Source organism: Zosterops lateralis (genome assembly GCF_965231275.1).
Source record: "Zosterops lateralis genome assembly, chromosome: 1".
Lineage (NCBI taxonomy): Eukaryota > Metazoa > Chordata > Aves > Passeriformes > Zosteropidae > Zosterops > Zosterops lateralis.
Window position 1 is genome coordinate 40,327,662 of NC_139762.1, and position 27,437 is coordinate 40,355,098.

Consider the following 27,437-nt stretch of genomic DNA (forward strand, 5'->3'; position numbering starts at 1 on the left):
ATTGTGCATAGTTTTAACCTCATGTTTTATTGTTCAGCCTATACATTGATATTGAGTCAGTTTTGGTTTTTAAATACTGAGAAATGCTGCTAAAAATCCATCTCTTTTTCCTGTGACACTTGTGTTGACATTCATTAACAAATGGAATATTAAAACAGATAGAGTGTAGCATCTCAAAGATAACGTGTAAAACCACATTAGCTCCAACACTGAGAGATCTGGCACCTGGCATAATAAAACACCTGGTTATTTTGTATTTTATTAACTGCTCCTTCTCTTCAGTTTGCATAATAGAGAGCTAGATTTACATTTGTTACAAGGGCTGTGCATTACTCCTAATAGAAGACACGTCAAACTTTCCATTGCTGGCACTGCAGCATGATAAAGTAACCTCATATGATACTGATGAAGATTTCGTTCACACTTGCTGGTTTCACGCAACGTCTTTTTTTCCAGATGGATACCCTATTGTAAAATGATTTCCTGCTTTAGGCTCTGCTTTGTGTAGCTCTCTGCTATGCCATCTTTCTATGAACTGGATAAACTGCCTATTAAATTTAATTACAGCCTGAATGACTGCACATCTTGATCTTATTTTTCCTCCAATGTACTGTATTTCACCAAGGTCCTTGAGGATGAAATAAAATAAATCTGAAGGATGCATACTCCAGTAGCCAAAAGAAATGTTTCAAAGGGCATTACAATGACTGTTAACTCATTAGTTTTGGACTATTTTGAAGGCAATTCTTTAGGTTTAGCATTATAAAGACATTTTCTTCTATCTTTCTTCTGTCATTTAAAAAAAACCAACAAAACAAAATAGAGGAAGTTCCCAGAATAAAAATTCAAATAGAAATGATGAAATGAATTAATTATCCCCTAAAGAGAGAGGTAGCAGGAAAGAGCACGCATGCTCTTAGGACTGCTCAGCATGGTGTATTTTTTGCAATTAGAGCCCTAATGTAAATATTCCTGGCTCAAATCTCCACGCTGTTCCAAGCGAGGGTGAATGTCAGGCTGGTGGCGCCCTGGGGACCTGTCAGGACTTTGCCCTTTGTGACTGATGATGGTGGTGGTGTCTTGTGAAGGCAGCACCAGGATGGGGTCCAGAGCGTCACAGCCAATCTGAGCTCACTCCACATTCCCTCACCAACCTCTTCCAGCCCTGTGTCCTTCCCATGAACCAAAGAAAGCTGACAAGATAATGGCTTCACTGATTTTCTAGGAGGTGGACGTCCTCACCATCAGCAGTGTTGGTGGCAGGCTCACTGGAAATTTTTCCTCCAAGGAAGTATGATCTGTGTAATTTGAATGCTTTTTGATGGCTATTTAATCTGCCATGTCTGTTAGACTTTTAGTTGAGACTTTGCTCATTTAACTTTAATTTTAAAGTTAATTTAACATTTTAACTTCAACCAGCTGAGACTAAGGCAGCTGATCACGTGAGCTTCCTCTGCAGCTGGTAAGAAAGCCACTGCCTGAGCATATTTTTATAGGTAAAATTCCTCCTGCAGTGAAGAGGAGATCCCCCAGATGCTGAAGGCAGCTGCAATGCACACTACACTTGGTGGTTTAAGAAATAGGGGACTGGGGACACCATCACACTGTCTGCATTTTAAATAACATTGGATCAAGTGCTGGCAATACATTGCATATGAGGGCAGAAGGAGAGGAGATTTGGGTATTTCAGGGCTCTGTTATTACATAGTGTTTCTTGTCACTCTATGAGAATCCTGGGTGCATTGGAATGGACTCAACAGGTCTTCTCATGACACCCAGTGTTGGTGGGCTCACATCAAATGTGTCACAGTAGATTTTGAGTCAAATGATTCTTGGCTGACATGTTCAGCTTTTTTTCAAGGGTTATGTGGTTGTTCCAAATGTATGAAAATGTGAATTTGATCACAAACTTAACACAAGTTTCCTATGCACTCTAGAAAATGATGGACACTTGGATTGAGATAGGTGAATGCATTGTAAGGAGTCCCTGAAAGATCTCACCAGAATGTCCTTGTCACACTTCCAGCAGTGAGGGTGTATGTTGGTTGTACCATCAAATGAGCACGTAGCATTCATCAAGGCACATGGGATTTTCCTTAACATCATGTAAATAAATGCTCTGTAAGTCATGGGAGACTGTAGCTTCAGAAAGCTGTGGCAGAGTCACAGAGCAGAGAAATTAAGCAGAACTAATTTTCTAAGACCTTAAGTATGTGAAACTATGTTCCAAATGTTGTGCTGCTTTTTCCAGAGGAGGACCCAATATTCTTGTTCCACTGTTCATTTATGTTTTCTGGGGTACAACTGTAAATTGTCTTTCTCAATGCACTTATTATATAATGGCAAGGAAGAATAATGAGGGTGGCATTTGGAAATGTTTAAGTTCATTTGTATTCCTTGTACAGATGGCCTCTGCAATCATAAGTAACAGAGAAGTATCCAAGGAATTTTCAGGCGATTAATCCAAGTTTAAAAGCAGCATCATCCCAACAGCAAGCTGCAGAAAATGCCTGGAATGTTAATAGAAAGTACTTCTGGAAGGAAAACGTGGCTGTTGTTTCCTTCCCTTGAAAACCGCTTACTGAAAGGGACGTTGTTGATTTATGGTACCTCTGTCTGTCTTTCCAGAACTCCAGCGCAGATCATCGGGTTCGACTGGACCTTGGGCTTTGGGACAAATTCAGTGAACTTGCAACGAAGTGCATTATTAAAATAGTGGAATTTGCAAAGCGATTGCCAGGCTTTACAAGTTTGACCATTGCAGACCAAATAACTCTACTCAAAGCAGCCTGCCTGGATATACTGGTATGTATTTTTAACATCATTGTTCTCCTACTAATGTGTTTTCTATTCTTCTTTTTACTGTAACTGACAGGAAGAGGGGGGTGAAATATGGCCCTGACCTTATTGTTGTAAAATTGAACTTACTGGGTAGTCTGGTGTGGTCAGAAGATGACTCCAGCACACCTACAGAGGTATGCTTTGGAGGATGAGCATACTTCTCAAAATAAGTCCTTACACTTCATGGGTTTCAATAAAAAGGGCTCATTTTGGTATTCTGGTGTGTGTAACTTGGGAAAATTTTCTTTACTGTTAACCTGAAGAGAGACCTGTTTCTCCTTCCTTCCTCCTTCATCCTTCCTCCTCCCTCTGCATAGTCCTATGCATAAAGGATACCTAGAGAGACAGTACACTCTGTAATGGTTTAGGAACATGCTGTACCTGTGGTCATGATGGAATTTAAGGAACAAGACACAAGTTTTTTGAATTAGCGTTTTTCAGGTTTTAGAGGGGAAGCTGGTGTGCCTGGAACCTGTCAGATGCAAGCCTCTATGGATGTAGATATAGCACCCATATCCCCTGCTTTCTCCAGTGCTGCAGGGATCTGTGGAAGTGGCCAACTCAGTAACGATTTAGTTAAATGTAATTTAATTTTAAATAGGCAAACATACAACCTGCAGGAGGGAATTGTGCAGGTGGGCGGGGAGTTTTTCTCCAGACCTTGCTTTGCCACTATGTCAAGGCAAGCTGTCTTCCCTCCTTTTGTCTTTGGTTGTTTCTGTCATGCTGACCTTCAGAGGAGCCCTCTGGGATCTCAGCATTTTTTTATCAAGACCTTAGAGGTCTTCAGGCTTTTAGTGGCAAATATGCTTCGTATTATTGGTTGTAGCAATAACTTGCAGTAAAACAGTATGTTCAACGTAAACATATTTTAAAGGTTTCATTCTGAGCACAAACCTTCAGGTGCTCATTGAGCCAAGCATGGCCAGTCTAGAATTGCACTGTAGAATAGCTACTGTAGGTATATTTTTTGTCATGACACAGGAGTTTAAACTAGGGAAGCTGAAGTTGAAGTAATTAATCTTGGAATTTCTAAAAGTGCATTGCTTCAAACAGGATCATGTTGGGGAGGACGTTAACTGCTGTGACCTTTTCCTCTTGTTTTGTCAAAAGCTATTTGGAAGAATCGCATCAAGAGGACATTGATGAAGGAGGAAGAGGGGTAGGAGAGGGGAAGGGGTATCATTCTTTGGCCTATAGAAAAAGGGAAGGTTGAGGTTGCCCTGCCATGCTTGAGAGTCACCTCTTGTTGTTCCCTTAATCCAGGCACTCATTCAGACTCAGCCATCTCATTGTTACTGAGAGTGTCCCTCCGTGGGGCAGGGCCATTCGTTACCGATTGCACGCCTGTCATCACCAGCTCTGTCCTGATCAGATTCTGTTATGTTCCCCTTACACGAGAGGCAGATGGTGATCAAAAAACTGCAGCGTTGCCTCAAGTGTATTCTGCCAGCAGTAGGGGATGGGAACTGCTTTGTGCTGTACTGCTATAACCTGTAACAAATAGTTAATATGGAAACTACACAAAAAAGCTGGGGAGGAGCCAGGATGTGGCAAGAATGTGCACATCTAAACTTTTTACCCCTAAAACTTCAGCCCTTAAACTGCCACCGTGTTTGTTTGTGACATGCCTTGGCTCCATAGTTGGTGGATAACAAATACCCTAATTCTGTAATCCTGTGAGCTCCTGGTGATCTTTGTTAGGATGAGCAGTGGGAGCATGCCCTGGGAACAGGCACAGCCCCTGTTGCACAAGGTCCCTGCAGCAGCTCCACTCAGTGCTGCCATTGCCAACACTGGCTCAAAAACTGAGGGGACTCTTTTTGATAGGGGTTTTATCTGAAATGCCTTGATAAAGGCACTTTGATCAAAGCAATTAAATAAAAGCCTAGTTGCCAGATTAGAAAAAGAGAATGAAGCAGGTAGTAAATGGTGACTTTATTTCAACTAATTAATGGATAGAAAAGTTGATTCTTTAATACGATTCACCACTTTTACTTTGTGGCCATTGGCAACCTTCAAGCTCTACTTATAAGCTTTATTGAGGCTTGTCATTCCAGATCACCTGCTCACTCTGTTTTTTATTTTTTCACAAAGCCAGAGAAAGTGACACATCTGAGTGAGCAGGGCATAGCCAGCACCACAGGAGCCTGCAGCTGGGAGGAGCTGAGGCTTTTCCAAACCCAGGAACAGATACGGCATGGCAAATAGTCCTGACTTTCCTGTGTGACATTTACACAAGCTTTATGTGACTATTTTATGTGCTGCTTAAAAAGAAAATGGGATAATTACCATGACACGGTAATGCGTAGGGTGCGCGCCGCCTGTGAAATGCTGTACCCATTAAACCCCCATCACCTGCACATAATCAGAATTGCAGTGCTGCTCTCTATCTTTATTTAAGCTGAACATGAGTACTGGAGCAGTTTTAATAACACATATTCTCCCCCTCCCCAACAAGCCAATTGTCCTAGTTATGAGTGTTTCAAACGTTTCATTTTGTTGTGCCTTGAGATGCAGAGTGAGTGCTGTTGCCCCTCCTGCTGCACCAAGCACCCAGTGGCTGCTGTGTGAGCTCTGCTGAGCAGTGCCAGGAGCCTCAGCAGTGTGCCCTCATGATCCTGCTGCTCTGCCATGCCCTGGACACGTTCCCAGAGCCACAGCATGTGGGAGGAGCAGCATGGGACTCCCAGGTAGGGTGGCCAGGCTTCCCTGCCAGCAGGACCCCAGCTTCACTGCCTGCCTGCACTTCAGCACCAGCTATGGAGAGGCTTAGGCATTTATAGGACCTGCCAAGGTCTCTGCTAAATTGGTTCCTGTGGCTGTAGATGCTTAAGCCCTTCTTAAACAGGCTGATAAAGGAAATGGTGCCAGGAGCTCAGTAAACTCCGATGGGTATGGGCCAAAGAATTGTTTTATGTACAAACAAACACTAACTCTGGAAGGGAAAAAACATCAAGCTTCCTGAGACAGCTTGAGGCGCCAACTGAGGATCGTGAAATTTATATCTTGTCTGGTACCAAAAGTTTTAGGGAAAAATATTATTAAAATTCAGTCAATAACCCTTGTAAAAGTGAGTGCTTCTGTTTGCTGGTACACTGGCCCAGCAGCAGCCAGGCATCCCCAGCCTTGCTGAGCTCTGGCAAGACAAATGTGGAAAGAATCCAGAGTCCAGTCTGTCTTAAATCCAATGGATAAAAACTTGAGAAGTCCTTGAATGTTAATCCTTAATGATGTAAATTTTGCTTTCTGTTGTAAGCCCCTGTGCGTTAATGCCAGGCAGAACACCCTGTGCTGATAGGGTTTGGCAGCACCATGGGGCATCATTGTTTCAGAGTCACCTGCCTGGGTTTCTCCTCTCAGGGAATTGTCCCAGCCAACTGAGGCAGGTAGTTTCTTTAAAATTTTCCTTAAAATCGACAGGATTTGTTAAAAACTAAGCCAAGCTTGCCCTACCTAATCTGTTTAAAATGACTAACGATTCTGTGGTAGCAACAATGTTATAAATGCAGCTTTCTGGGTGACTTTGGTTTTGTGCCTTTGGTAGGGTTTTTGCTTTGCACTTTATGATGGGCTCATAAGAATCACTAATGCTTTAATGTATAAATATTCCTTAAAACAAAGGGCCCTTTAATAATGAGGAAAAACCATATTTATGGCTGCAAGTGGCATTTAAGAGCAGAGTGACAACTAAAATACTTGGCTTGGTTGCAAAATCTAAACAACACTGAGGACATTAAGAGTTCAGTTTAAAATGGCGAAAGATACCGTGATTTCTTATTTTGAAGTGCTGATGTTTCCCATATGTTCTTCAGTGAATATGAGCTTGAAATCAGCTTTACTTTGACACTGGAAATTTGCCCAAGAACAGTTTAGCAATGATCAGCAATATCCATGGCGTTTCACAGATCTTGATGAAGGACAGAAATTAAAAAAAGAGAAAAAAAGAAAAAAAGAAAAGAAAAGAAAAACACCATTTCAAATGATCTGTCCTGGAGTTTAATAACAGCGTGTTGTGGGATAATGTCAAAGGAATGCAGAGGAAACCTGAGACCTGATTGCTGCAGTCAAGCTAAGTGCATTGCTGAAAACACATAGTTGATCTTCAACTGTGCCAGTGCCCAGTGGAGCCGCTGCAGGCTCCTCCAGTTGACGGCTGGTGCAGCACCTGGGGTATGAAGGCCTGCAGGCTGCCTTTAACAAAAACCTGTCCTACTTGCTGCCTAAGCCTGGAAGTAGCTAAATCCTACACAACTTCATGTTTTAATTATAAATTTTGGAAGCCCCCAGCAGGTCCCTTTCTGTGCGTGCGCCCAGGGGTTGGCTTGAGGCTGAGTAACTTCACCCCAAATTTGTTCCTGACGAGGATCCAGCCTGGAAGTTCTTCCTCTGTGTTAGCCCTGGGGGTCTCTTTGCTGAGCTCTCCTATGATGCCCCAAACACAGTGCTGCTTGTGGCACCAGGGAACAAGCACAGGGAGCTTTGCTGCGAGGCAGGCAGCAGCCTGGTGTACGGTGGCAGGTGTATGTTCAGCCTCTGGGCTCTTGGGGAAGATCACTCCAGGGCACCTCAGTCCCTCTGGGCAGGGATCTCTGTGGCAGCTGGTGTCCAGACCTGCCCTCTGAGGGAGAATCTGGGGTATCCATATCTGTCAGCCCTGCTTGGGCAGTGCTGGGGAAGCTGCCATGGCATTGCCCAATTAAGCTCCCAATCCTGCTCTGCTCATTTGTGGAGAAGGGAGTCCTGAGGCTGTGCAGGGAGGAGCTCTCCTTGCTAAGGCTTACCAACTAAAACAGCACTGGAGTGAAAGGCTCTCCATTAGCCTTCCCTGAGCTAAGGGAAAAGCAGTACCAGGTAAGATGTTCAGAGCCTTGTTCTTCCCAAAGTTGGATACCTGATCTTCTTCAGACATGCACCCTTACTGGAAGGCAGCTGCCGTCTGTGCAGGTGGGAAGAGCTGCATCCAGTTCCTCTTGCATTCCATCAGAGAAGTGAACCAAGCAGCTCTTGGGTGTCACAGTAGATATGTAGCTTTTGAACCTTCGTTTTCTTGAACACCAGATATTCCCCATGTTTCTTCTCCTTTCTATACAATCTTTTAATAATTTAGAAGAGCAAGCCACTGTGAACTTCAGGGAAGAGCATGGCCAGTGGTTACTGGCAGTTCCAAGATGCTGCCTCTTACTGACAGGGTGCTGTGCTTTATAATGTTCATTTTTTGTAATGATCCTGAACAATATATTGGCTACTACATAAAACCTAGTAACAAGCAGCCTTTAAGATTACATGTATTATGGGGAGTTTGTAGTCACTGAGGAATTAATGTGCTGTATGTTTGTATTTGTGCCTCTCTTAGTCATTGATTTAAGTAATTTCAAGAACTTACTCTATTTCAGGGGTAAGGCAACAATGTCAAACATGCCTGTCCAACCACACAAAGTTTCAGTGCTTCAGTGTATACCCACAATGTGAGATAAGATTATTGCTGAGATAGAAAATAGTTGAAGATCCATCTGCAGAAATACACCCTGTTCTCTTTCCAAGGAACTGAAGAAGAGAAATAAAAGCTTCCCTATAGGTGTCTTACAGACCATGTTCTCCTCATTCTCCTCCCTGCTTATTTGGAGCAGTGTTGCCAGGCAGAGATGAAAGTGGGAGAACCAAGCCCAGACTGGTCAGCTGCCATGTGTTGGGGCCTCTGTCTCAGAGCCTCAGCAGCTATAGGAGTAATTACATTCTCCCAGTGCTCTCTTATAGTCATGTAAATCTTTCTTGTTGTATCTTTAAAACCAAGTAGGATGGGAAATAAATACAGTCAAACCCTGAAAAAACACAGCTGTAATCTTAGCTCAGCTAATCAGCCTGACTTCGGGAGGGGTTTAGTTCAGTTTAGTTTAGGCATAAGCCCTCTCCCACCTCTGATTATTTTAAACATTAAGCATTGATATACATAACAGAAATATATCAACATGATGGACATCTCTTTTATTTGGTCCTTAAGGCCGTGTTCATTAATTGCAGCTGTACAAATGATCCTGTGGCACAAAGAGTCTATCATGGGACACATCCTGGGCGTGCTCCAAGAGGCATTCACGCACACACTCCCTCTCTGGCCGTGCTGCCACCTCCGCTGTGACAGCGCTCTTGACGCTGCCCTTACCCCAGAGGCATTTACTAACAAAATGCAGAGCATCCTCGGTGTTTTATTCATGTGTTTTGCATTCCTCCGTGTCCAGTTAGAGGTGTGAATCCCCATCCTCCCCTGGAAGGCTCTTTCATCTGGGGTCAGCACTGGGTGGCTGTCGGTACAGGCGAACTTGCCAAAGCCAACACTGCCTGGGCGTGCACAGGAATGAGCGACGCTGTCAGCAGCTTCGCACCAGGCAGGCAGGGGCTGCCACCGCTGGGGCCCCGCAGAGGGAGGCGCCAGAGCCTGCAGGAAGGCTGGAAGCCAACGGGCTGGTGAGGAGGTTTGGTATAAGAGCACACAGAAGTAAATGACTACCATCAAAGAAGAAAAGCTGGGCCAGCTCCTCAGACCACTGGCCAGGCTACCAGCAGTCATGTGTGCTGTCATTTGTAGGTGCAAAGTTTGGTATTCCACTGGGTGCAAACTCCCAGGCTGACAAAGCGAGCAGTGCTCCAAGGAGACCCTACCTGCAGCTGCAGGGGAGATGGAGGGCTTTGTCCCCTTAGCAGTGTTTGCCTGTCTGCTCTTGCAGAAAAGGGAAAGGCAGCCCAAAATTCTGTCTCTTCAGCAGCTCACAGCTGTCCACACTCACTCCTACAAGGTTCTGCAGACCAACATTGTCCTTGTCAAAGACACGACCCAGGGAAGTGCTACCGTGCAAAAGTGATCCCCAAAATCAGTGAGATGTGCCTTTGTTCAAAGAGGTGAGATGCTTTCAGGATCTTGTTGGGTCAGATCAGCAGCTCATCAGATCCATCACATTTTGTAGTTAGGTGCAGGTGACAGACTAATGAAAGACCTGGTTCTATGGATATCACTCAGGTTGGTGACCTGAGTGATGAGAGTTGGTCCAAAGTTTTGATTATTTCATAACTAGGGAGAAATTTCTGTTCTTAGGTTTGTGTTACAAGGAATACACAATATTATGTTGTACCTGAAAGTTTTTGTGCTGCTAGAACTGCACAAACTGGAGTTAGTTTTCAGATTGTTCTGACGTGGCCAAGTGCTGGAGTTCCACTGAGTCATTCACTGCACTGAGAAAATGCCACAAACCTCTCATGGATTAAATTCTTCAGATTCCATTTTTCTTTTTTTTTTCCACAGATCCTTAGAATTTGCACAAGATACACACCAGAACAAGACACCATGACCTTTTCAGATGGCCTTACCCTAAACCGAACTCAGATGCACAACGCCGGATTTGGCCCGCTGACCGATCTCGTGTTCACATTTGCCAACCAGCTCCTGCCTTTGGAAATGGATGATACAGAAACAGGTCTCCTTAGTGCCATCTGCCTAATCTGTGGAGGTACAGTACAGCATGAACTCTAATGTATTTCTAAAGGACAGACATGTCTTCATTTATGTTCTACTTGTTTTGCTTTCCTTTACTTAAACGTATTATATATATATTTATATGTATTTTTATATATTTATAACATTATTATATGTATTATATAAGCTACTTAAGGTTTGCTTTCCACTGGTGATAGTTACTGGTTTCATTATTGATAATTTGAAAAAAAAAATACTGGAATCATTCTGACAAACAACCAATCCTATTGTTTGCCTGACAACAGGCATTGAGATTCCTCACAGAATGGTTGGAGTTGGAAGGGACCTCTGGAGATCAGGTCCTGCTGTTCCTGCTGTGTTTTTGCTAAGCAGTGTATGGGTACCTGCATGAATGAGCTTTCTTACAGCAAGATGCCCAATTACACAGCTTTTACTCACAAATATAATTGTGTGCATCTGCATTGGTTTCAGGCACATGGAAGCCACTGGTGATAACTTTGTTTAGCAAAAAAAAAGTGTTATCCTTCCAAACTGGGGCTGAAGGGAACTCGAAAGGGTGACTGTCAATTAAAATCATAGGCTTAAAATACAAAAAGTGAAGTCTCAGAGAATTTCCAAAATCATCTGTAAATTTCTGTTGGTTTAATCACTTGGTCTCTCTCCTCCTTGGCAAAATCTGAATTAGCAATGGAAACACACCTTGTTTAGCTGGGCCATTTTGTTGAAACACAAACTGGGTGCTAGTAGTGAGTGTTTGGAACACAAGAGTCAGTCTCTGTTGGCAGTGGCCCTTTAGTACAAAATCATTCCTATTTTACGTGGTTTTAACCCTAACCCATTAAAAGCATTGATGGGCTCCTGGATGTCATTGAAATGTGACTGGTGTGTTGGGTGCAGAGTGGCATTTGTTGTCACTCAAGCCAGCACTGCCATCTGCTGATCCCTGATGGTAAGTCACTTTACTGTAGTAGTGGTAATAAAAAACAGCTGTAACCTCTATGTACCTGGGTAGCCTATCAGTGACACATACGAAATTAAGTCCAAAATATTGTTTGCAGCAAGGTGTTTTCCCCTTGGAGAGGGAGGCACAAGAGCAAAGTGGTAATTCTTGACCACCCACATGACAAACCTTTCCAGTCACAAAGGAAAAAAAAAATCAATCCAAGTTTCAGAAAGCTGTGGTTTTTTAACCTCTTCCTATGGAACACTCACTACAGAGTGTGCATTGTTTAGCAGAGAAGGAAATTCATGGAGTTCTAATCAAGAGCACAGAGGAGATTCTGTGATTTGGGGTGTATTTTAAAAAATAAATATTTAAAATTAATAAACACTTAAAATCATATGAGTGATATGATACTTTTCTACAGATCGCCAGGACCTTGAAGAACCAATGAAAGTGGATAAGCTTCAGGAACCCTTGCTTGAAGCACTGAAAATTTATATCCGAAAGAGACGACCCAACAAGCCTCATATGTTCCCAAAGATCTTAATGAAAATCACGGATCTTCGTAGCATCAGTGCAAAAGGTACAGTTTCTCCCAGAAACAGCAGGAGTGGCAGAGTTGCATTTCAGAGGAACTGGCCTAGACACCTGGGTTGTTATTTTTTTAAACAGATCTAAGAAAGGTCCTTGTGACTTTATTCTTCCCGGCTTCTTTACGTAAATCCTGCTTTGAAATTTGCTCTGCTTTAAACATGCATGGTGCTCCATTCTCCATGCAACTGATAGTGAAAAAGATGTTGTAGGTGCAAGTGGCTTAGCAAATCATTAGCATGAAGTCTTTGTTAGTAATTTTAGGACCAGATAAAACCTTTGTTAATGTTTACAAGGGAGTTCAGATAAACATGTGCTTTGTATCATCAATGGCTTTTAGAAAACAGTCTGGTTACAGACTGCAGAAAGAACTTGTGCAACCAAAATTCCCCTAAACTGTGATTTGAGGTGTTGGAGATTTAAAACCAATTTGAAACAGCATTTTGGAGATTCAGCCCCTCTAATCCAAACTAACCATACCTAAACATGGATCAGTTGTAACGTTTTATGCAGTCTTGTATGTGCTGGATTGATCTTGTGCAATTTGTGGTCTAAGCACTGTCACACATTCTCTAAAGCACAGATGTAGCTGAATGCTTTCATTTGACCAGAGCAGGTTCCCCAATGTACCAGTCTGAAAACAGAGTCTAAAGTGCAACAATCCTTATTCTTACAGTGGCTGATCCACTTTCACTTTCTTGCTCTGCTTACTGAACAACAGATTTGCTACCCCTGATAGATAAGCAGGCACACGAGCCTGTGTGTACAGGTACCTGTGTAGGTTGGATTTGTGCTTTTGCGAAGATTCCTGATTTCATTTGACATGGTTTGGGGGAAGACTCAGGGGAAAAAAAAAAACAGTAGTTAATTCACTCAACTAAATACACTTGTTTTAAATTTAAACCTTAACTGCTCCACTTCAAACAATAGAAATTCAAGTTAAAAGATTTAGTTATAGCTATCTTTGTAAAAAGAAGTGAGCAATTTAATTGGATTGATTAGAACCAAAAGAAGTAACTTGGAAGGGAGATACCAGAGCTGGAAGCAAAAGAATCCTAAAAAAGAACCACTTACCAGGTTAGCTAAAGCTTGAAATCTACCCTCAAGTAAAACAAGCTCCATCCAACTGAATCTACAAAATAAACTTAGAGCAGTATTGAGCTATAAAAGCATTTAGGGGAGCCCTTTTGTTGCACTGTTTGTACTTGTGGGAAATCCATTTCCACTTCCTTCCTTCTTTACCAGAGCCTTCCTGCTCCTCAAGTACACAACTCCTTATATTCAATTCACAAGAAAGGCTTCTTTTCATTCTGACATAAGTATTTAACTTCAATTATATCATTAATGTTTCATAGTAGAACTAAGTCATACCAAAGGATGGTGATGTCCTGGAGGGGTGGGGAGGTCTTGAGTTTCATTTGAAAAGATGTACATTAGACGATAATGACTTTGGATGGTACCTGATCTCTGAAAGCAAACACCAAAGAAAGCGTGAATCTGAAACACTGAGAGTGTCTCCTCTGGCATTAGAGGTATTGTAACTAAGGGGTGAAGTGTTTGTGGGACTGAATCAAGACAGGTCTGAGTTCTCATCTTCTGAGTTCTCTTATCCCCTGATTAAATTGGAAGTTTGCAAAACCTGAAAAATTTCTCTGGCTCTGCACTGACCACACTAACACTTCATTGCACCAGACATTACAGTGGAAAGCGGGTGTTTAACACAGCCAAATTGAGCTCATCAGCACAGTTCTGACAATAGTTGGTTTTCAAAGAAGCTCTCAGCATCATTCTGCGTTAATATCTCTCCCATTACAGTTATTTAAGAGACTTTTAAATCAGCATCACTTGGAAAGTCAATCATTGCCTTTGTAGATGATTTTTTCATGTTCCTTATGTGAGGCATAAACACTTAAATGCTCCCTTCCAGCCTGGAGTGAGCAGTGCTCTCTCCAGCATGTCCACTGCAGCAGTATGGATAAGCAGAGTATTTCCAAAGGATCACTCTTCTGGAATGGTTCTTCAATAACCAAACTATTTCTATTTTCTCTGTATTTTTTTTTTTTTTTAATCAGGAGTCCTGAACAACAGGACTGCTGAGGTTTATGGCTATAAATTGCTTGTTGCACGGTTCCCTCAGCACTGCCTGCCCAGTGTCCAGCAGGGCCTTGGCTGCTGTGTCCCTGCTGTGCTGTGTCCCTGCCTGCTGACCACACCACAAGACTGTGCTGGGCTTTTTTCCCCTCCCTAAACCAGCTGTTTTTAGCTCCCAGTCTGAGTGGTCAGGATTGATGGAGTAATTTTGTTAAATTCTGCCAGCACACACCTGCAGAGCTCCCTCTGCAGACAAATGCCTGGTGCTCCTGAGAAGCCCAACACAAACAGCCAAGGCAGAGCTGAGCAGTGCTCGGGGCTCCTGCACACTTTGGTGGCTCTTTAGCACAGGACAAGATGCCAGAAGAATAGAGGAGGCAGCTTCCCCTCCAAAAAGTAGCCTTTTGCCTGAATGTGTTCTTTTAGAAAGTAACTATGGGTTAAATTCTGCATCTTATTTCACAGTTTTCTCTATGGGAAGGAAACGTTTTGACTTAGATCACTGCAGTTCTCTTGCAGGATTCACCTCACCTATTTAATATAGACAGAATTTTTGTCATTCTTTGCTGGTCCAGTACAGAATAAAGACTAAATGTTATTCCAGTTTATAAAGACATCTATATCATCACAGCCTAATTTAATTTTTCAGTATAGTTTAATGCCATTTTGGGTCCTTTAAAAATAGGCAGCTTATCCAATTTATCTGTATTGAAATATCAGTTGCTTTGTCATAGGTTTGAATTAATTTGTTAAGGACCACTCACTTAACTCCTTCTTCTTGAACTGCATGAAGCAGTTCACTCGCACACCTTTGTGTGCAAGAAGTCTAGAAAGAGATACCAAATTTATTAACAAAATACACCTGAAATTACTTCTGTAATGCTGACAGAAAGGAAATTGTATGAATCATGCTCATGGGAAGGATTTTGTGTTTTCTTTTTAAAGGTGCAGAACGTGTCATTACATTGAAAATGGAAATTCCTGGATCCATGCCACCTCTTATTCAGGAAATGTTGGAGAACTCTGAAGGACATGAACCACTGACACCAACCTCAAATGGAAATACTGCAGAACACAGTCCCAGTATCTCACCTAGTTCAGTGGATAACAGCAGTGTCAGTCAATCCCCTATGGTGGAATAAGACATTTTCCAGCTACTTCAGACATTCCTAATACCTTATGTACAGGGATGAAAAGCAAGAGAAACATTTTTACTGCTGCTTAGTTTCTGGACTTAATGTATATCTATATATGTATATATATATAGATAAACTCAACAAGGACCAAGAAATTTTCATATGTATCGATATATACTCCTTGCTGTTTAAACTCTTAAAACTAGAAAATGCAAACTTTTGAAACTCTAAATCAGCCATTTCATGCAAAAAAAAAAATAGTTAAGCTTCTGTTTTCTTCTCTGAACACTCAATATTGCATGGTGACAAGACAGATCTCAGTCTTCAAATTCTGGTTGCATTTCTGATGACTTTGTACATACAAATGTATGGCTGTACTCTCCATACTGGATGTTTGGTGCTTTCCTTTTGTCTCTCATACCTAAAACGATCAAGATACCAACCACAGGACATGGACTACTGTACACATCCAGAGAAGGAAGTTGAAAGGACCGTCTGATTTAGCTGAAATACAAAAACCTGTCCTTGCTGCCCTCAGTTTGCATCTCCTTCCCTGTACAAAGTATACAAAACGTCACTGCCCCAGCAGAAGAGGTATCGGTATCAGCATTAACTGCCAGATCAGTTATTCAGATGTCATTTGTTCCACTGTTAATGTCACTTTAAAGTTTAAAGAAGTGGTTTCTTAGCTGGCTGGTGACCTAGCTCCACAATTACCTGCTCCATTTCGACAGCAATGCTATAGCCGCCAAGGCAGAAACACTTTTCAGTGTTACCATGTTTTTGTTTACTTGTTCACAAGCCATTAGGGAAACTTCATGGGATGATAACCAGCAGACTCACTTACAGCTTTTCAATCGCTGAGTCCAGGGTATTTCCTTAAGAATCAACTGCCAGGAATCAGCTGGGCTTTCCAGCCTTCCAGGTGCTAGGGAAGTACAGCTAGGACTTCCAGAGACACAAGGAGAGAATCTGCCTTCTTGGCCTTGTTAAATCACCATGAAGCAGAGTGGAAACTGTGGTAGAATGGTTAACAGATTTAAAGTGTCAGTTTCTTAGGTTTCATTTAAAGCACTAGTGGATTTTTTTTTTTATATATATTCTAGCAAGTCTGTGATGTACTTTCACTGGCTCTGTTTGTACATTGAGATTGTTTAACAATGCTTTCTATGTTCATATACTGTTTACCTTTTTCCATGGAGTCTCCTGGCAAAGAATAAAATATATTTATTTTAAAAATTGTGTAGAAGTATTCCCTCTAGACCATGTTTTACACACACATACACACGCAGTAGTTTTCCATTTTTTAATGTTTAAACTTCATTTCAAAAAGCAGGTTTGCTGTTTGCAACCATGACAATTAAAATGTGCTTTAGCACAGCTGTCTAGAACATCTCTACAAGCCAGTCAGACAAATACATGACATTTCAATGAGTAAAAAAGAGCATAAAACTGTAGGTGTAAGAACAAAATGTTAAAATGCCTACACACAATAATAAAAACCATCAATTACATTATCACATAAAATAAGTCAAATGTACAAAAGTTTGCGACAGAGGGGACAAAAGGACAACACAAGATACTTGTTGGAAAACATTTTTGTGCTCTTTGGGCACTTAATTAAACATATCAAAATCATCATCTTCATCAGACTCTGCAAAATATTTCACTTCTTTTCTAGCCCGGCCTGTCCGTGGCTTTGGGGCAGTTTCGGAGGCAAAGCCTGACTGGAAGATTTCCACATCAGAATCCTGGTCAAAAGAGGCCTTCTTGGATTTCTTTAGAAGAGAAAACACAAATCAGTTGTGATGCTTTGTACATTTTCTATTTTAACATTCAGAATTGAAAAAAAGAAACACTCTAGCATCCAATTGCTAATGGTACCTCTTTACCATATTAGCAACTTACAGTAAAAACTTAACTTTTCTGTAAAGTAATCCATGAAGTTTTATTTACAAGAAGAGAGCCTAGAGGGAACTGACCTTGCTTGGTGTGGACTTGGGTGTTTTCTTCCCAGGGTTGTATTCGCCTTCATTTTCTGAACCAGATGCTTTCCTTTTCTTTGCCCCTCTGCCTTTTCCTAGGTCAGAGATTATGAGTTAACTTCATTGTTTTGGTTTGTTGTTTTTTTTAATAAACTCCAGACTTCATCAAAACCCCCTACTGAAGTTACTTAGTTACTTTAGCATGCCTACATGTTAAGTTCAAACCCAGTTTACTACTCAAGCTTCTTCACAACAGCAGTATACTACAGTATTCTTTATTTTCTCAGTTTTAAATCTTTTCTACTTCTTCCACAGTCACCATTCACCCTGACAGGAACATATTTCATGAGATCAGACAACTTCTACACTGCTGAAGAACTACAAGTCCTAGGTCAGCTCCTGCACTGATTACACAGGATTAATTCACCATTACTATTTATGAATTTACTTTTAACCTCAACCATCAACACTGGTGCCTCCTTCACAGACTCCTCCAATTACATTGCTTGCTCTGCTGTGTTGTGAGGACTCTGAGAAGTGGGATACCAAAAAATGGATTTAAAAACTCAGAAGACACTACTTACTATAATTACTGCCAGAATTTTACTGGCTTGGAAAGAGTTGAGATCAAAAAATGAGTAATATCCAGCAGAATGGAAGTGGCTGTGTGGGGGGTGCAGCATTCCCAACAGTGAAGGTCAGATAAAAAGTCCACACATTGTTTGTTAAGAGGTCAATACACTGTATTTGTCCCAGGAAAGGCTGAGTAATCCACCAGTGATCAATGTACTCATAACTCAGCTTGGGTGTTAAAATAAATATGAGCCCTGTGCTCCAGAGAGCCCAGGTGTGACTCCTACCTTTGGGTGCTGCCGTCTTCTTTGGAATGCCGAATTCTGAATCGGAATCGGAGTTCACAGTTTCCACCTTCTTGGCCTTGGGAGCTCTTTTAGGCTTAGGGGGCACATCTAGTTTTGCTGTTGGAAGTTAAAAGACACTAAATAAACTCACATATTGGTTGGACATGTTAAATTGTTCTAGATACTCCAATTATAACACAAATGACAGACATTAAAACATGATGAGTAATTTCTGCACTTGGGGAAAAACATACTTCCGCTTTTTTGCTAGAATTGTGTGGAATAAACAGGAGGTTTCCAGTGTCCTGCTCTGAGAAGAATTGGTGCACCCAGTAAATTCCAGTGTCCTTGGCTGAATACTGTTTCATCTCTGAGTACAAACCAGGTTACTAGTAGCTAAAGCAGCAACAAAAGTCCTCCAGGTTGGATACTTTGACCGTGTCTGGATACATCACAGTGTTTACAAATCCAGCTGCTTGTGATATTTTTGCCTTCAGGGTGGTGTGACTGTAGGACAGCTTTCCCCAGGATTACTGCAGGAGTTTGGGAGGCAGTGTCTCTGTCTCTGTGACACTGCTTTCTGTCAATCTCAGGGAAAAGGAACTTCAGAAAATGCAGAAAGGAGAGGAAGGGAACATCCTGCATTTCCTGGAGAATTTCAAACAGTGCTACACAATTAATCTGGCTGTCTTTAAAAGAAGGCCATTGGAATGTTCCCACAGTGGGTGTCAAGGGATAGAATCATGGAACCTTTTAGGTCAGCAAAGACCCTTAAGAGCATCAGATCATGTTCTATAAACTTACAGATGAGTGAGTCTTGCAGGAACCTCAGATACACACCTGGCCTACCCTCTATCAGCCACAGATGCCTCAGACACATGTTCAAACACTCCAGATACCAGGAATGTGGATGCTTGTGAGAACTCAGATTTCATTTATGGGATCACAAGGGGAATGTGTTTGGAGAACAAGAGAGTGTCTCTTACAAGTGTTTTGGTCGTGATGCCTTGAACAGCAGAAACTGAGGTACGACACACTGACACAGACACTGGGTTTGTTCTTACCTGGAAACAGAGCCTGATATCACAGGGTAACTCCTGTGAAATCTGTCCAAGGGACAGCAAACCTCTCAGCTGTTATCTGGTGGCTAAAGGAATAGACTCCAGAACACTGACTTCCCTCTGTATTAAATACAGGAGGGTTCTCCTCTGCTACTTTAATTTACACCCCTAATGGCTGCACAAGTGTGAAGGATCTCTTGACAGTAACTTGATGGCAAATCAGCTCAGCAAAGCTCTCCACTAGGAGCATGACAGGAAACAAACAGAGTGAGCAGCACAATTAATGTACACAAGCTCTCAAGAAGCCCAAGTTTTTGGCAGGAAGTCCAGGTATGGTATCAGTCCCACAGGTGATGTAAAGAGTACATCTCACTGATAGAATCTTAAGGCTGTTCAAGCTGAGCAGTTGCTTATCAAGAATAAGTCTGCTTTTCAAATTTCCCTTAGGCTTTACTATAAAGCCCTAAAACCACAGAGAGCTCAAACAGTCATGGAAAAGTTCAGCTGTCTCTTGATCCTCTGTAGTGAACAGCAGAGGTCAAGAGATTTCATCCCAAATTGATCAGAGTCTGAAGTCACAGAAAATCAAACAACTCTGAAACAATCGTTTCAGCCACACAGAATAAGCACTCCCAGTGTGAGGGTGAGTGGGTGGAATATTACATTACTAGAAAATGGGTTCTTAGGAAGTTGCTGCCAAGTCCATGAAGATGGACTTAGAATCAAAGAGACTACAAAAAGGGTACCAGATGACCAATGAACTAAACATGCTGGGTTATTACTGGACTGTCCAGTTGTGATCATGAAAGTGTGGTCATGTCTGATCTGGGCAAAAAAGAAGAGATGAAAACTGGTGAAAGCAACCTGTCGTGTTGCCATGCACTGAGAAGGAGAGTGCCCCTAAAGCTACTCTGAAGGCAAAGATTTAATTCTTCCTTGAAAGAGAGGCTGTTTATATCTATTTTGTGTGTTTACAGGTTAATCAGAAACTCAGAAAGAGATAAAAGCTGCATTTTAAGGTTTCAAGACTAATGACAACTCACCACATCCAGACCCTCAAAAAACAGTGAGGGAGAAAGACTGAATGTTAAATTACATCCATGCCTGCACACAGAGTTCTCTCCTGCATTTGCTGCAGTACAGAAATTCAATATAAAAACTACTCTAATAGAGATCAGCTATTTCTGTATACAATCTTTATTTACTGCACTACAGAACTCTACCAACAGCTGAACATGTTTGAGAAGTATTAAGGAATTCACTGATTTGAATTGTTAATACATTAGAGTGGACACAATGCATCAAGAAATAGATTAGAAATAGGAAGGCAATAGGGGAAAGCATGAAAAGATGCTGCAGTTCACTGGTGCCTAATACAGAAAACAAGATTTTTTTCTCTCATTTTTAAGAGAGTAAGTTAACTATTGTTTGTAACTGGCTGCTTTCTTGTCAATCTCCCTGAGGTACCTTTTTTTAGAGAAGAATTAATATGTTAAGTTTAGCTGCAAGTTGGTCAAAAGAAGTTTTAAAAAACAAAGGCCACAGGATAACAGGGGAAAAATGCTGCAGGGTGACAGTCCTAAAAGCTGACTAATAACTGAAAGAATTTATACCTCTGAAGTCTGAGGAGAGTCTCTCATTCTCTGATTCAAGAGGAAAAACTGAAAGCCTTCTATGCTGGTTTTGGCTGGGACAGAGTTTGTTTTCTTCATTGTAGGTGGTGTGGGACTGTGTTTTGTACTTGGGCTGGAGATGTTGACAATGCAGGATTATTTTGTTGCTGCTGTCTCAGTCAAGGCCTTTTCTGCTTCTCACACCATCACACCAGCAAGGGGCTGGAGGTGCACAAGGAGTTATGAAGGAACAGTCTAGACAGCTGTCTCCCACTGACCCAAGGGATATTCCACACCTCCTGGTGTCAAGCTCCACTTTACTTGTCCCCTGAAGCTGAAAACCTCCCATTAGTTAAACTAATTGAAGGCTGAACATCTTCCAGGCAGACCTGGAAGATCTCAAGTTCTGATGCTACAAAGTAGCCAGTGAAAAGAAACAAATTAATATTATTAAGGATTTGGAGAAAATTCATACCCTACTGAATTTCAGGGAGTTCAAAAAGAATGAAAGCAGTTCCCACTTTGAAGACTGAAGAGACAATGCAAAGGTGAAGATGATAACTTTCAAATAAAAGGATTGGCTTCCAGGCCAATTCTGTACATACCCTTTTTAGCAGCTACTGTTTTACTTGGAATTTTCTCTGTTTGTTTTGGGGCAAAAGATGATGAGAAAACAGGAGCAGAATCTTCATCATCACTGTCCAATTTTGTTGTATCTACAATCACAGAGTAAGTTTAGAATAAGATTCATTCACAGCATATATTAGTTACATCAATATTAATTACAATAAAAATTAATCTCAAGCAATTGTTTGTGATGCTGCAGCTATGGCTATACTGTGACTTCCTTACCTGTGACACAAGCTTTGTTCCTCTAAAGATCAGAACTTCTTTCACTTTTCCCCTTTATAAAGGGGGAGGATGTGGACATCCTTCTCCTGTAACTACTGGGTGAAGTTTGTGTGTACCACTCCCCAAAATACCCCATTAATACTTGCTATAAAAATTAAAAGAACTGTGAAAACAAGCTCACCATCATCTGTCTTCTGAGAGTAAGATGGAAAAGAGAAGATGTTCCCAAAATCTTGATTTTTCTTGGCTTGAGATGTTTTTCTACTTAAAAGAAAAAAGAAAAGGGAATTATATGAGTTACATAAGGCACATACTGAAGTATGTGGACATCATAATATCTATATTAAATTTAAATCCTGTTTTAACATTTCCAGCACTTTTGTATCTGCTTGCAGCAGCCAAAACCCTAAAACTGACATCCAGTCAAGAACTCCAGACATTTAAAATTAACAGAATTACATTTTTTTCAATAGTTCTCTATACCAGACTAGCACAAGACAGAAACAGAGAATATTTAAAAATGTAGTTTAACAGATGATATTACAGACAGTGTATCATAACTATTTTTATATGATCTTTTAAATCATGAGTCACCCCTGCTTAGGTCAGTTGCAAGGCTGAGATAACATACACTTGAATTCCTCCACATTTTATTTTTCACAGTGTATGTAGAGCAATAACAGGCTGATGTTTCTCAGTTTTGTTCAGAAACTTCTGCATTGAAAAAATTATTAATAAAGAAATCCTGCTGAGTTATAGTACTTACTCTGGAGATGGCTTTGATTTGGCTGGGGAGAAGTCATACTCATCTTTTTCTAAACTGTCTGAGGGAACAAACTCATCCTCTCTGTCATTTGTAACTGGAGAGGCTTTTACTTTGAGCTCATCCAAATCGTTGTTGTTGTTGGCATCATCATCGTCATCGGCATCATCTTCTTCTTCTGAGAAGTCAAAAGTGTACTTGGGCCTCTCAGCTGAGAAAATCACACATGTACACAGTTCAGGAGAGTTGTATGTTATATAACACAGATACATATACAAATCAAAGTGGAAGTCAGTGAACAATCCCTGCCTCAGAGTACACAAGATGAAAGAGTGGTGGATAATAAATTTGTTTCAGCTTGGAAGAATAAAGGGCTGAAAAGAATAAAGAATAATTTAGATGTTAGCAAATTTCCAACACCTCTGGTGGCTTGCTCAGACACCTTCAGCTAAGGGCATTATGAAGACATTGTGCATCAGCACTTTTAAGGAATAAGAATCCTTCATTTACAATTGAAGTTTTCTTGAATCCACCATTTGAACAGTCTTCCTAATTTTCCAAAAACTTTGTGAGGGTGTTTTAAACCATTAAATACTTATACATTTTCCAGACTTTCAGTCTTGGTTTTCATGGAGTGTTCAGAATTTTTTGAAAATGTTTTAGTTGCCTTTTAGGCCTTATTTGGCAGTAGAGCAATTTTTTTGTTTTTAAGAATATTGTCTTGTCTGTTTCTTGTATAATTCACTCGTTTTGTGAGTAATTTCTATTTTAGTGTTTGGAATGGGGGACAAGATTTCTGATCCAAGTTACAAAATCTTTCATAACAAATTCCTGATCTTGACATTAATAGTGTTCTTCACACAGTGAAGAAAATATAATGCAAGATACCTGTAGGAAATGAAGTCCTAAATGAAGGCTATGGTCAAAGGAAAATGTGGGTTTGTAGTTGAAACTTTCAGTAACAATACACCATTCACAAAATCTTGGGTACCTGCAGCTCTCCTAAGCAGAGAGTCTCTTGGAATAATCACAGGCTCATTTTCTTCTAAATCACTTTCAGACTTGGATTCATCATCTGACCATGGGTTTCGTTTCTTCACTTTTTTTGCACTGGATTTTGTAGATGATGGTGTCCTTCTTACCCTGGCACCTGTCAAAAGTAAAAGCATTTCCTACAGTCAGTTTAAAAAATATTTTCATCTTTTCTAATTGTTTAGAAATACAGCATAAATTTTCATCTTAAAAAGTTCTTTAAATGTTGTAAATTTTCTTCTCCTCCCTGAAGGAAGATTTAACATGAAGTTATTTCACACAGAACCTGACAGGCTGCTGCCAATGAAATTTGTTTTATGACTGAAAAACAAAGTCCCTAAATTTAAGTTTTATCTCCTTTGCCATCAAACTTGTGTTTCTTTAAAGGCTGCTAGAGTTTTCCAGGAAAAGAACTTGCAGTTTTCCATTATTCAGGGAACATGATCAGAAACAGTTATTGGAGAAATACAACAAACATGGCAAGCAGAGGGTACCCCATTAAAGGGGGTTAAAAATGTGGTCAGTCAATTGCAGGGCAAGCTCAGGTCAAGCTGGGCTAATTTGCCCTGGCTCAACACTGGCTGTGGAAGATTTGAGCTGCATGTAGACAAGTCAGTCATAACTTTACTCAGTGAATCTACTCAGGTTGGATAATCCCCTGAATAATTAAAACAAGATCTTATCTCAGAATAATTATTTGTGCAACCACTTTTTTTTTCCTTTTTTTTTCTGAAAAAATAAACCCCCTCATACTTATACTTTCTCTTCTGTCCCCAGCTTTCTTTTTTTGTTGCTGCCTCCCTGTTACTGTGTACTTCTCAAACAGCAATAATAAATTCCCACTACCAGAGGAAATGGGGAAGTGAAACGTTGGCCATCTGCCAAGCCATAGCACCCATAACTTTCTGAAAGTCAGAATGACTGAATATGTCAATAGAAAAATACATTTATTTAATCAACTTCTACAATCTTATACCATTACTCAGACTGAGGGGCTGAAGGTGACTGCCCTGTCCTTCAATATCAAAGAGCACACAAACTAGACATTTCAGTTTGCAAAGAATTAGCCTCATTATATAAAAATAATCTATTTTTCTATACTCAAATTTGAAGACTTAGACCCCCTTCCCAAAAATCCAAATGTAGAAAATGTATGATCCATCACCCCCAGGAAAGTAGTTTACACAAAGAAATTTCAGCAGAGTACTTTCAAATATTTCATTCTAGGGAAGAAAACCATGAAATAGTGATTATTGTGCTGTATTTCCCTTCTCACGCTGTGTTAAAAATGCATTTCATGCCCAGTAAATACACAAGTAAAGTTAACTATGGCTGTGCCAGGGTCTTACCAGGCTCCTTCTTCTCTCTCTTGGGTTTAGGGGTTTTAGCTGCTGCAGCTGATGCATTCAGTGAGTCATCCCCACCACCCTCAGCTGGCACACCACCAAACTCTTCATCAAATTCCATTTTTATTGCTATAGAATCAGTTTCACCCTAAAATTACAAAATAAAATAATTCGCACCTTTATATTTCAAGATTGAACTGGAATAGTTTTTGCAGATGATAATAAATGAATGTAGACTAGTATACTGACATTTGTTGAATAGTCTTGGAAAGAAGTTATCTCAATAAAAACACCTGAACAATAAGCAGTCCAAAGAGGTTCACAAATGTAAAAGAAATCCAGTGAAAAACGTCTTATGCATTAGGTCAGTAAAACAATACAAATACAGCACCAGTGATGATAATCAGGAGACTTGGATTTATGCTACTGAGTAGAAAAAATACACCAGTTAAATAATAAATAATTTAACTGTAGCAGTCATTTTGGTTTACCTTTTTCTTTTTCAGCAATTTCCTGCTGGCATCAGCTTTCATGGCAGATGTAATCTGTGGAACTATTCTTCTGCCAAATGGTGATGGCATGGTCTCTTCCAGCTGGAGTTTCTTCATCTTGGGTTTACCAACTTTGCCTTTTATTGGTTTGCCAACCATGCCAGCCAGAACATCTTCTCTTTCCTGTGCTTCTACTTTCTAACAAACAATGGCAGGCAGGAGGGGGCAAACACATTATTTTTTAATGAGGACAAAGTGGAATGTGATGCTTATTTAAGATTCAGCTTCTTTTTACTTGGAGCACAAGGCTCCCCTTAATTCTCACTTGAATTGGAACACAATTTTCAGTTCTGCAACAGTGACCACTTAATCTTGGTAAATTTGTTACCCTGTAGAGTTAATAGCTACACTTTTATTCAAGGATAAATACAAACTTTTGGACACTATTAGACTGAAAAATCTCTCTTCTATCAAGTTTCTATTTTGCAAGCAAGTCTCTGGTACTGTTGCAAATTTCCATTATTTCAGCATTTAACTTAAATATTCAGTTTTGAACTGTGTCCCTTCAAAAGATTGCACCAGCCCATTTCTGACAATGTGGAAAACTGAGGTTCAGCAGGTTGTTCAGCAGGTTATTCACCAAAGGGAATTTACCTTTTTTCCAGAATTACTGATGAGGCAAACTAAGGGGCTCTCATACAGTACTTATAGTCTACACACTTCATTCCTGGATGTACAGTTTTGAATTTGGTAATAATTACTGCCTCACAAAAAATTAGATCATGTAGAACTACTGTAATTATTACCATTACCAGTTACTACTCACAGGCTTTTGTGTCATCTGAAAACTAAATGTCTCCTGTTTTTTTTTTTCTTTCAACATCACTGACTTGGAAAAAACATTAAACTGGAAAGCTGCAAGAAACAATCCCAGAGAAACACCACCAGAAACACAGATATCCAATACTGATTCCCCAGTTACTATTATATTGTGAAATGTACCTACTTTTGATTCAAAATGTAGCATTTTTTAAATTATTTTTCTTAAATTTTAATAATGTTTATTAGTTAGTGTTTTTAATTAAATTAATGTGAATTTCATGTTTTAGGAATATATATAAGGTAAAGCATACTTCAAGCTCTTCAACGAAGGCGGCTAGATCTTCTTTCCAGAGGTCTGAAGGAGATTTCCTTTTAAGATCATTCAGTTCTCTCTCCTAAAACATGAAAGTAGTATAGAGAGTGTAAGTACAGCTAAAGCAAATGCCACTGGCGACTGAACATTCCCAAGAGGCCCATCAGCAATTACTGTGTCATTCCAGAATAAGCCTTCCAGGTGTACCAACCTTGGAATCTCTCTGCTTAATCAACTCTTCCACCTTCTCTTTTGTGAGTGACCACAGGGACATGTTCAAAATGTAGTTGAAGTCAGGGCCGGAGGTTGCACCAGAAGCAGAGGAAGCATCATCATTTGCATTCTGAGAGTCCTCCTCTTCTGCTGCCTGAGGTGGAACATTCACAATTACAAGTATTAGTGATCTTGGCTCTGTGCATGAACTTTAACATTGCTCCAAAGCACCATCACAGAGTAGTAAGGTGTGCCCTCACAGATTCAATAACCTCAACATTTTCAGGACCTTTCCAAAAGGCCGTGTTCCTGTGACCTCCTAGAGCTGATTATTTAATGATTTGATTGAAGAAAACAAATTGAACCTGTGGTACAGCCTTGTATGCTGCTGGCAGCAGATACTGGTGCTGTCCCACCCGTCTCTCAGGGCTGAGACCTTTGCCCTTTGGGTATGCATGGATATCTGTTCCTTTAGAAAATGAGCACAATCCTTTGGATAAGAGCTGGTATCAAAGCCCCAAATGTGCAAACTGAGATTTGAAAGTAGATCAAAATTTCTCAAAATAACAGTTTTGTTATAAAATAGAAATCGCTCCATAGAGTTAAAATGCAGTATTAAAAACATAAAACAAACGTGAAATGAAAACAAATAGCTAAAACAGTGACAAAGACAGAAATAGCTAAAAACAAATAGCTAAAACAGTGACAGAAGAGGAGTGACTGAGAGAAATTCAAAGCTGCTTGTCAAAGCAGTTCTATCTGCCCATAGTAATGGGGATGTAACTTTGAAATTAACCTTGTCACATCTCTCTTTTGGAACAATGAAAACTGCTTGGTTTTAAAAAAAGCAGAAACAAATGCAGGTCAAGGTCACGGTCAAATTTACTACAATAAACTTAAAAGTCATAGCTTTATAATATCCATGTTTCTTTAGAGAAAAACAATTAATAAATAATGTAGAAATAATTACATTTAGTAATTAGTTGTATGTGTGGGCT

The 27,437-nt window shown here is 40.4% G+C and overlaps 2 protein-coding genes across 5 annotated transcripts in view; one reads left to right on the top strand and one right to left on the bottom strand.

The window, feature by feature from the left end:
- RARB (retinoic acid receptor beta) overlaps positions 1–16,294 on the top strand; it is a 92,238-nt gene extending 75,944 nt beyond the window's left edge. For all 3 annotated transcript variants that reach the window (XM_083862285.1, XM_083862284.1, XM_083862286.1), the window contains exons 5-8: positions 2,629–2,805; positions 10,136–10,340; positions 11,695–11,853; positions 14,898–16,294. In XM_083862285.1, coding sequence (XP_083718411.1) covers positions 2,629–2,805; positions 10,136–10,340; positions 11,695–11,853; positions 14,898–15,094 — 738 coding nt within the window. In that variant the 3' untranslated portion in view covers positions 15,095–16,294. The remainder of the gene's footprint in view (positions 1–2,628; positions 2,806–10,135; positions 10,341–11,694; positions 11,854–14,897) is intronic.
- Positions 16,295–16,380: 86 nt separating this feature from the next.
- Positions 16,381–27,437, bottom strand: part of TOP2B (DNA topoisomerase II beta) — a 59,460-nt gene continuing 48,403 nt past the window's right edge. The window contains exons 26-36 of one of the 2 annotated variants that reach the window (XM_083862263.1): positions 26,438–26,593; positions 26,225–26,308; positions 25,092–25,289; positions 24,604–24,748; positions 23,214–23,372; positions 22,226–22,433; positions 21,641–21,720; positions 21,213–21,323; positions 17,934–18,050; positions 17,071–17,168; positions 16,381–16,866 (exon numbers count right to left, since the gene is read on the bottom strand). In XM_083862263.1, the coding sequence (XP_083718389.1) occupies positions 16,705–16,866; positions 17,071–17,168; positions 17,934–18,050; positions 21,213–21,323; positions 21,641–21,720; positions 22,226–22,433; positions 23,214–23,372; positions 24,604–24,748; positions 25,092–25,289; positions 26,225–26,308; positions 26,438–26,593 (1,518 nt within the window). In that variant the 3' untranslated portion in view covers positions 16,381–16,704. Of the gene's footprint in view, positions 16,867–17,070; positions 17,169–17,933; positions 18,051–21,212; positions 21,324–21,640; positions 21,724–22,225; positions 22,434–23,213; positions 23,373–24,603; positions 24,749–25,091; positions 25,290–26,224; positions 26,309–26,437; positions 26,594–27,437 lie in introns of both variants that reach the window. The other variant, XM_083862262.1, reaches the window with a different exon arrangement.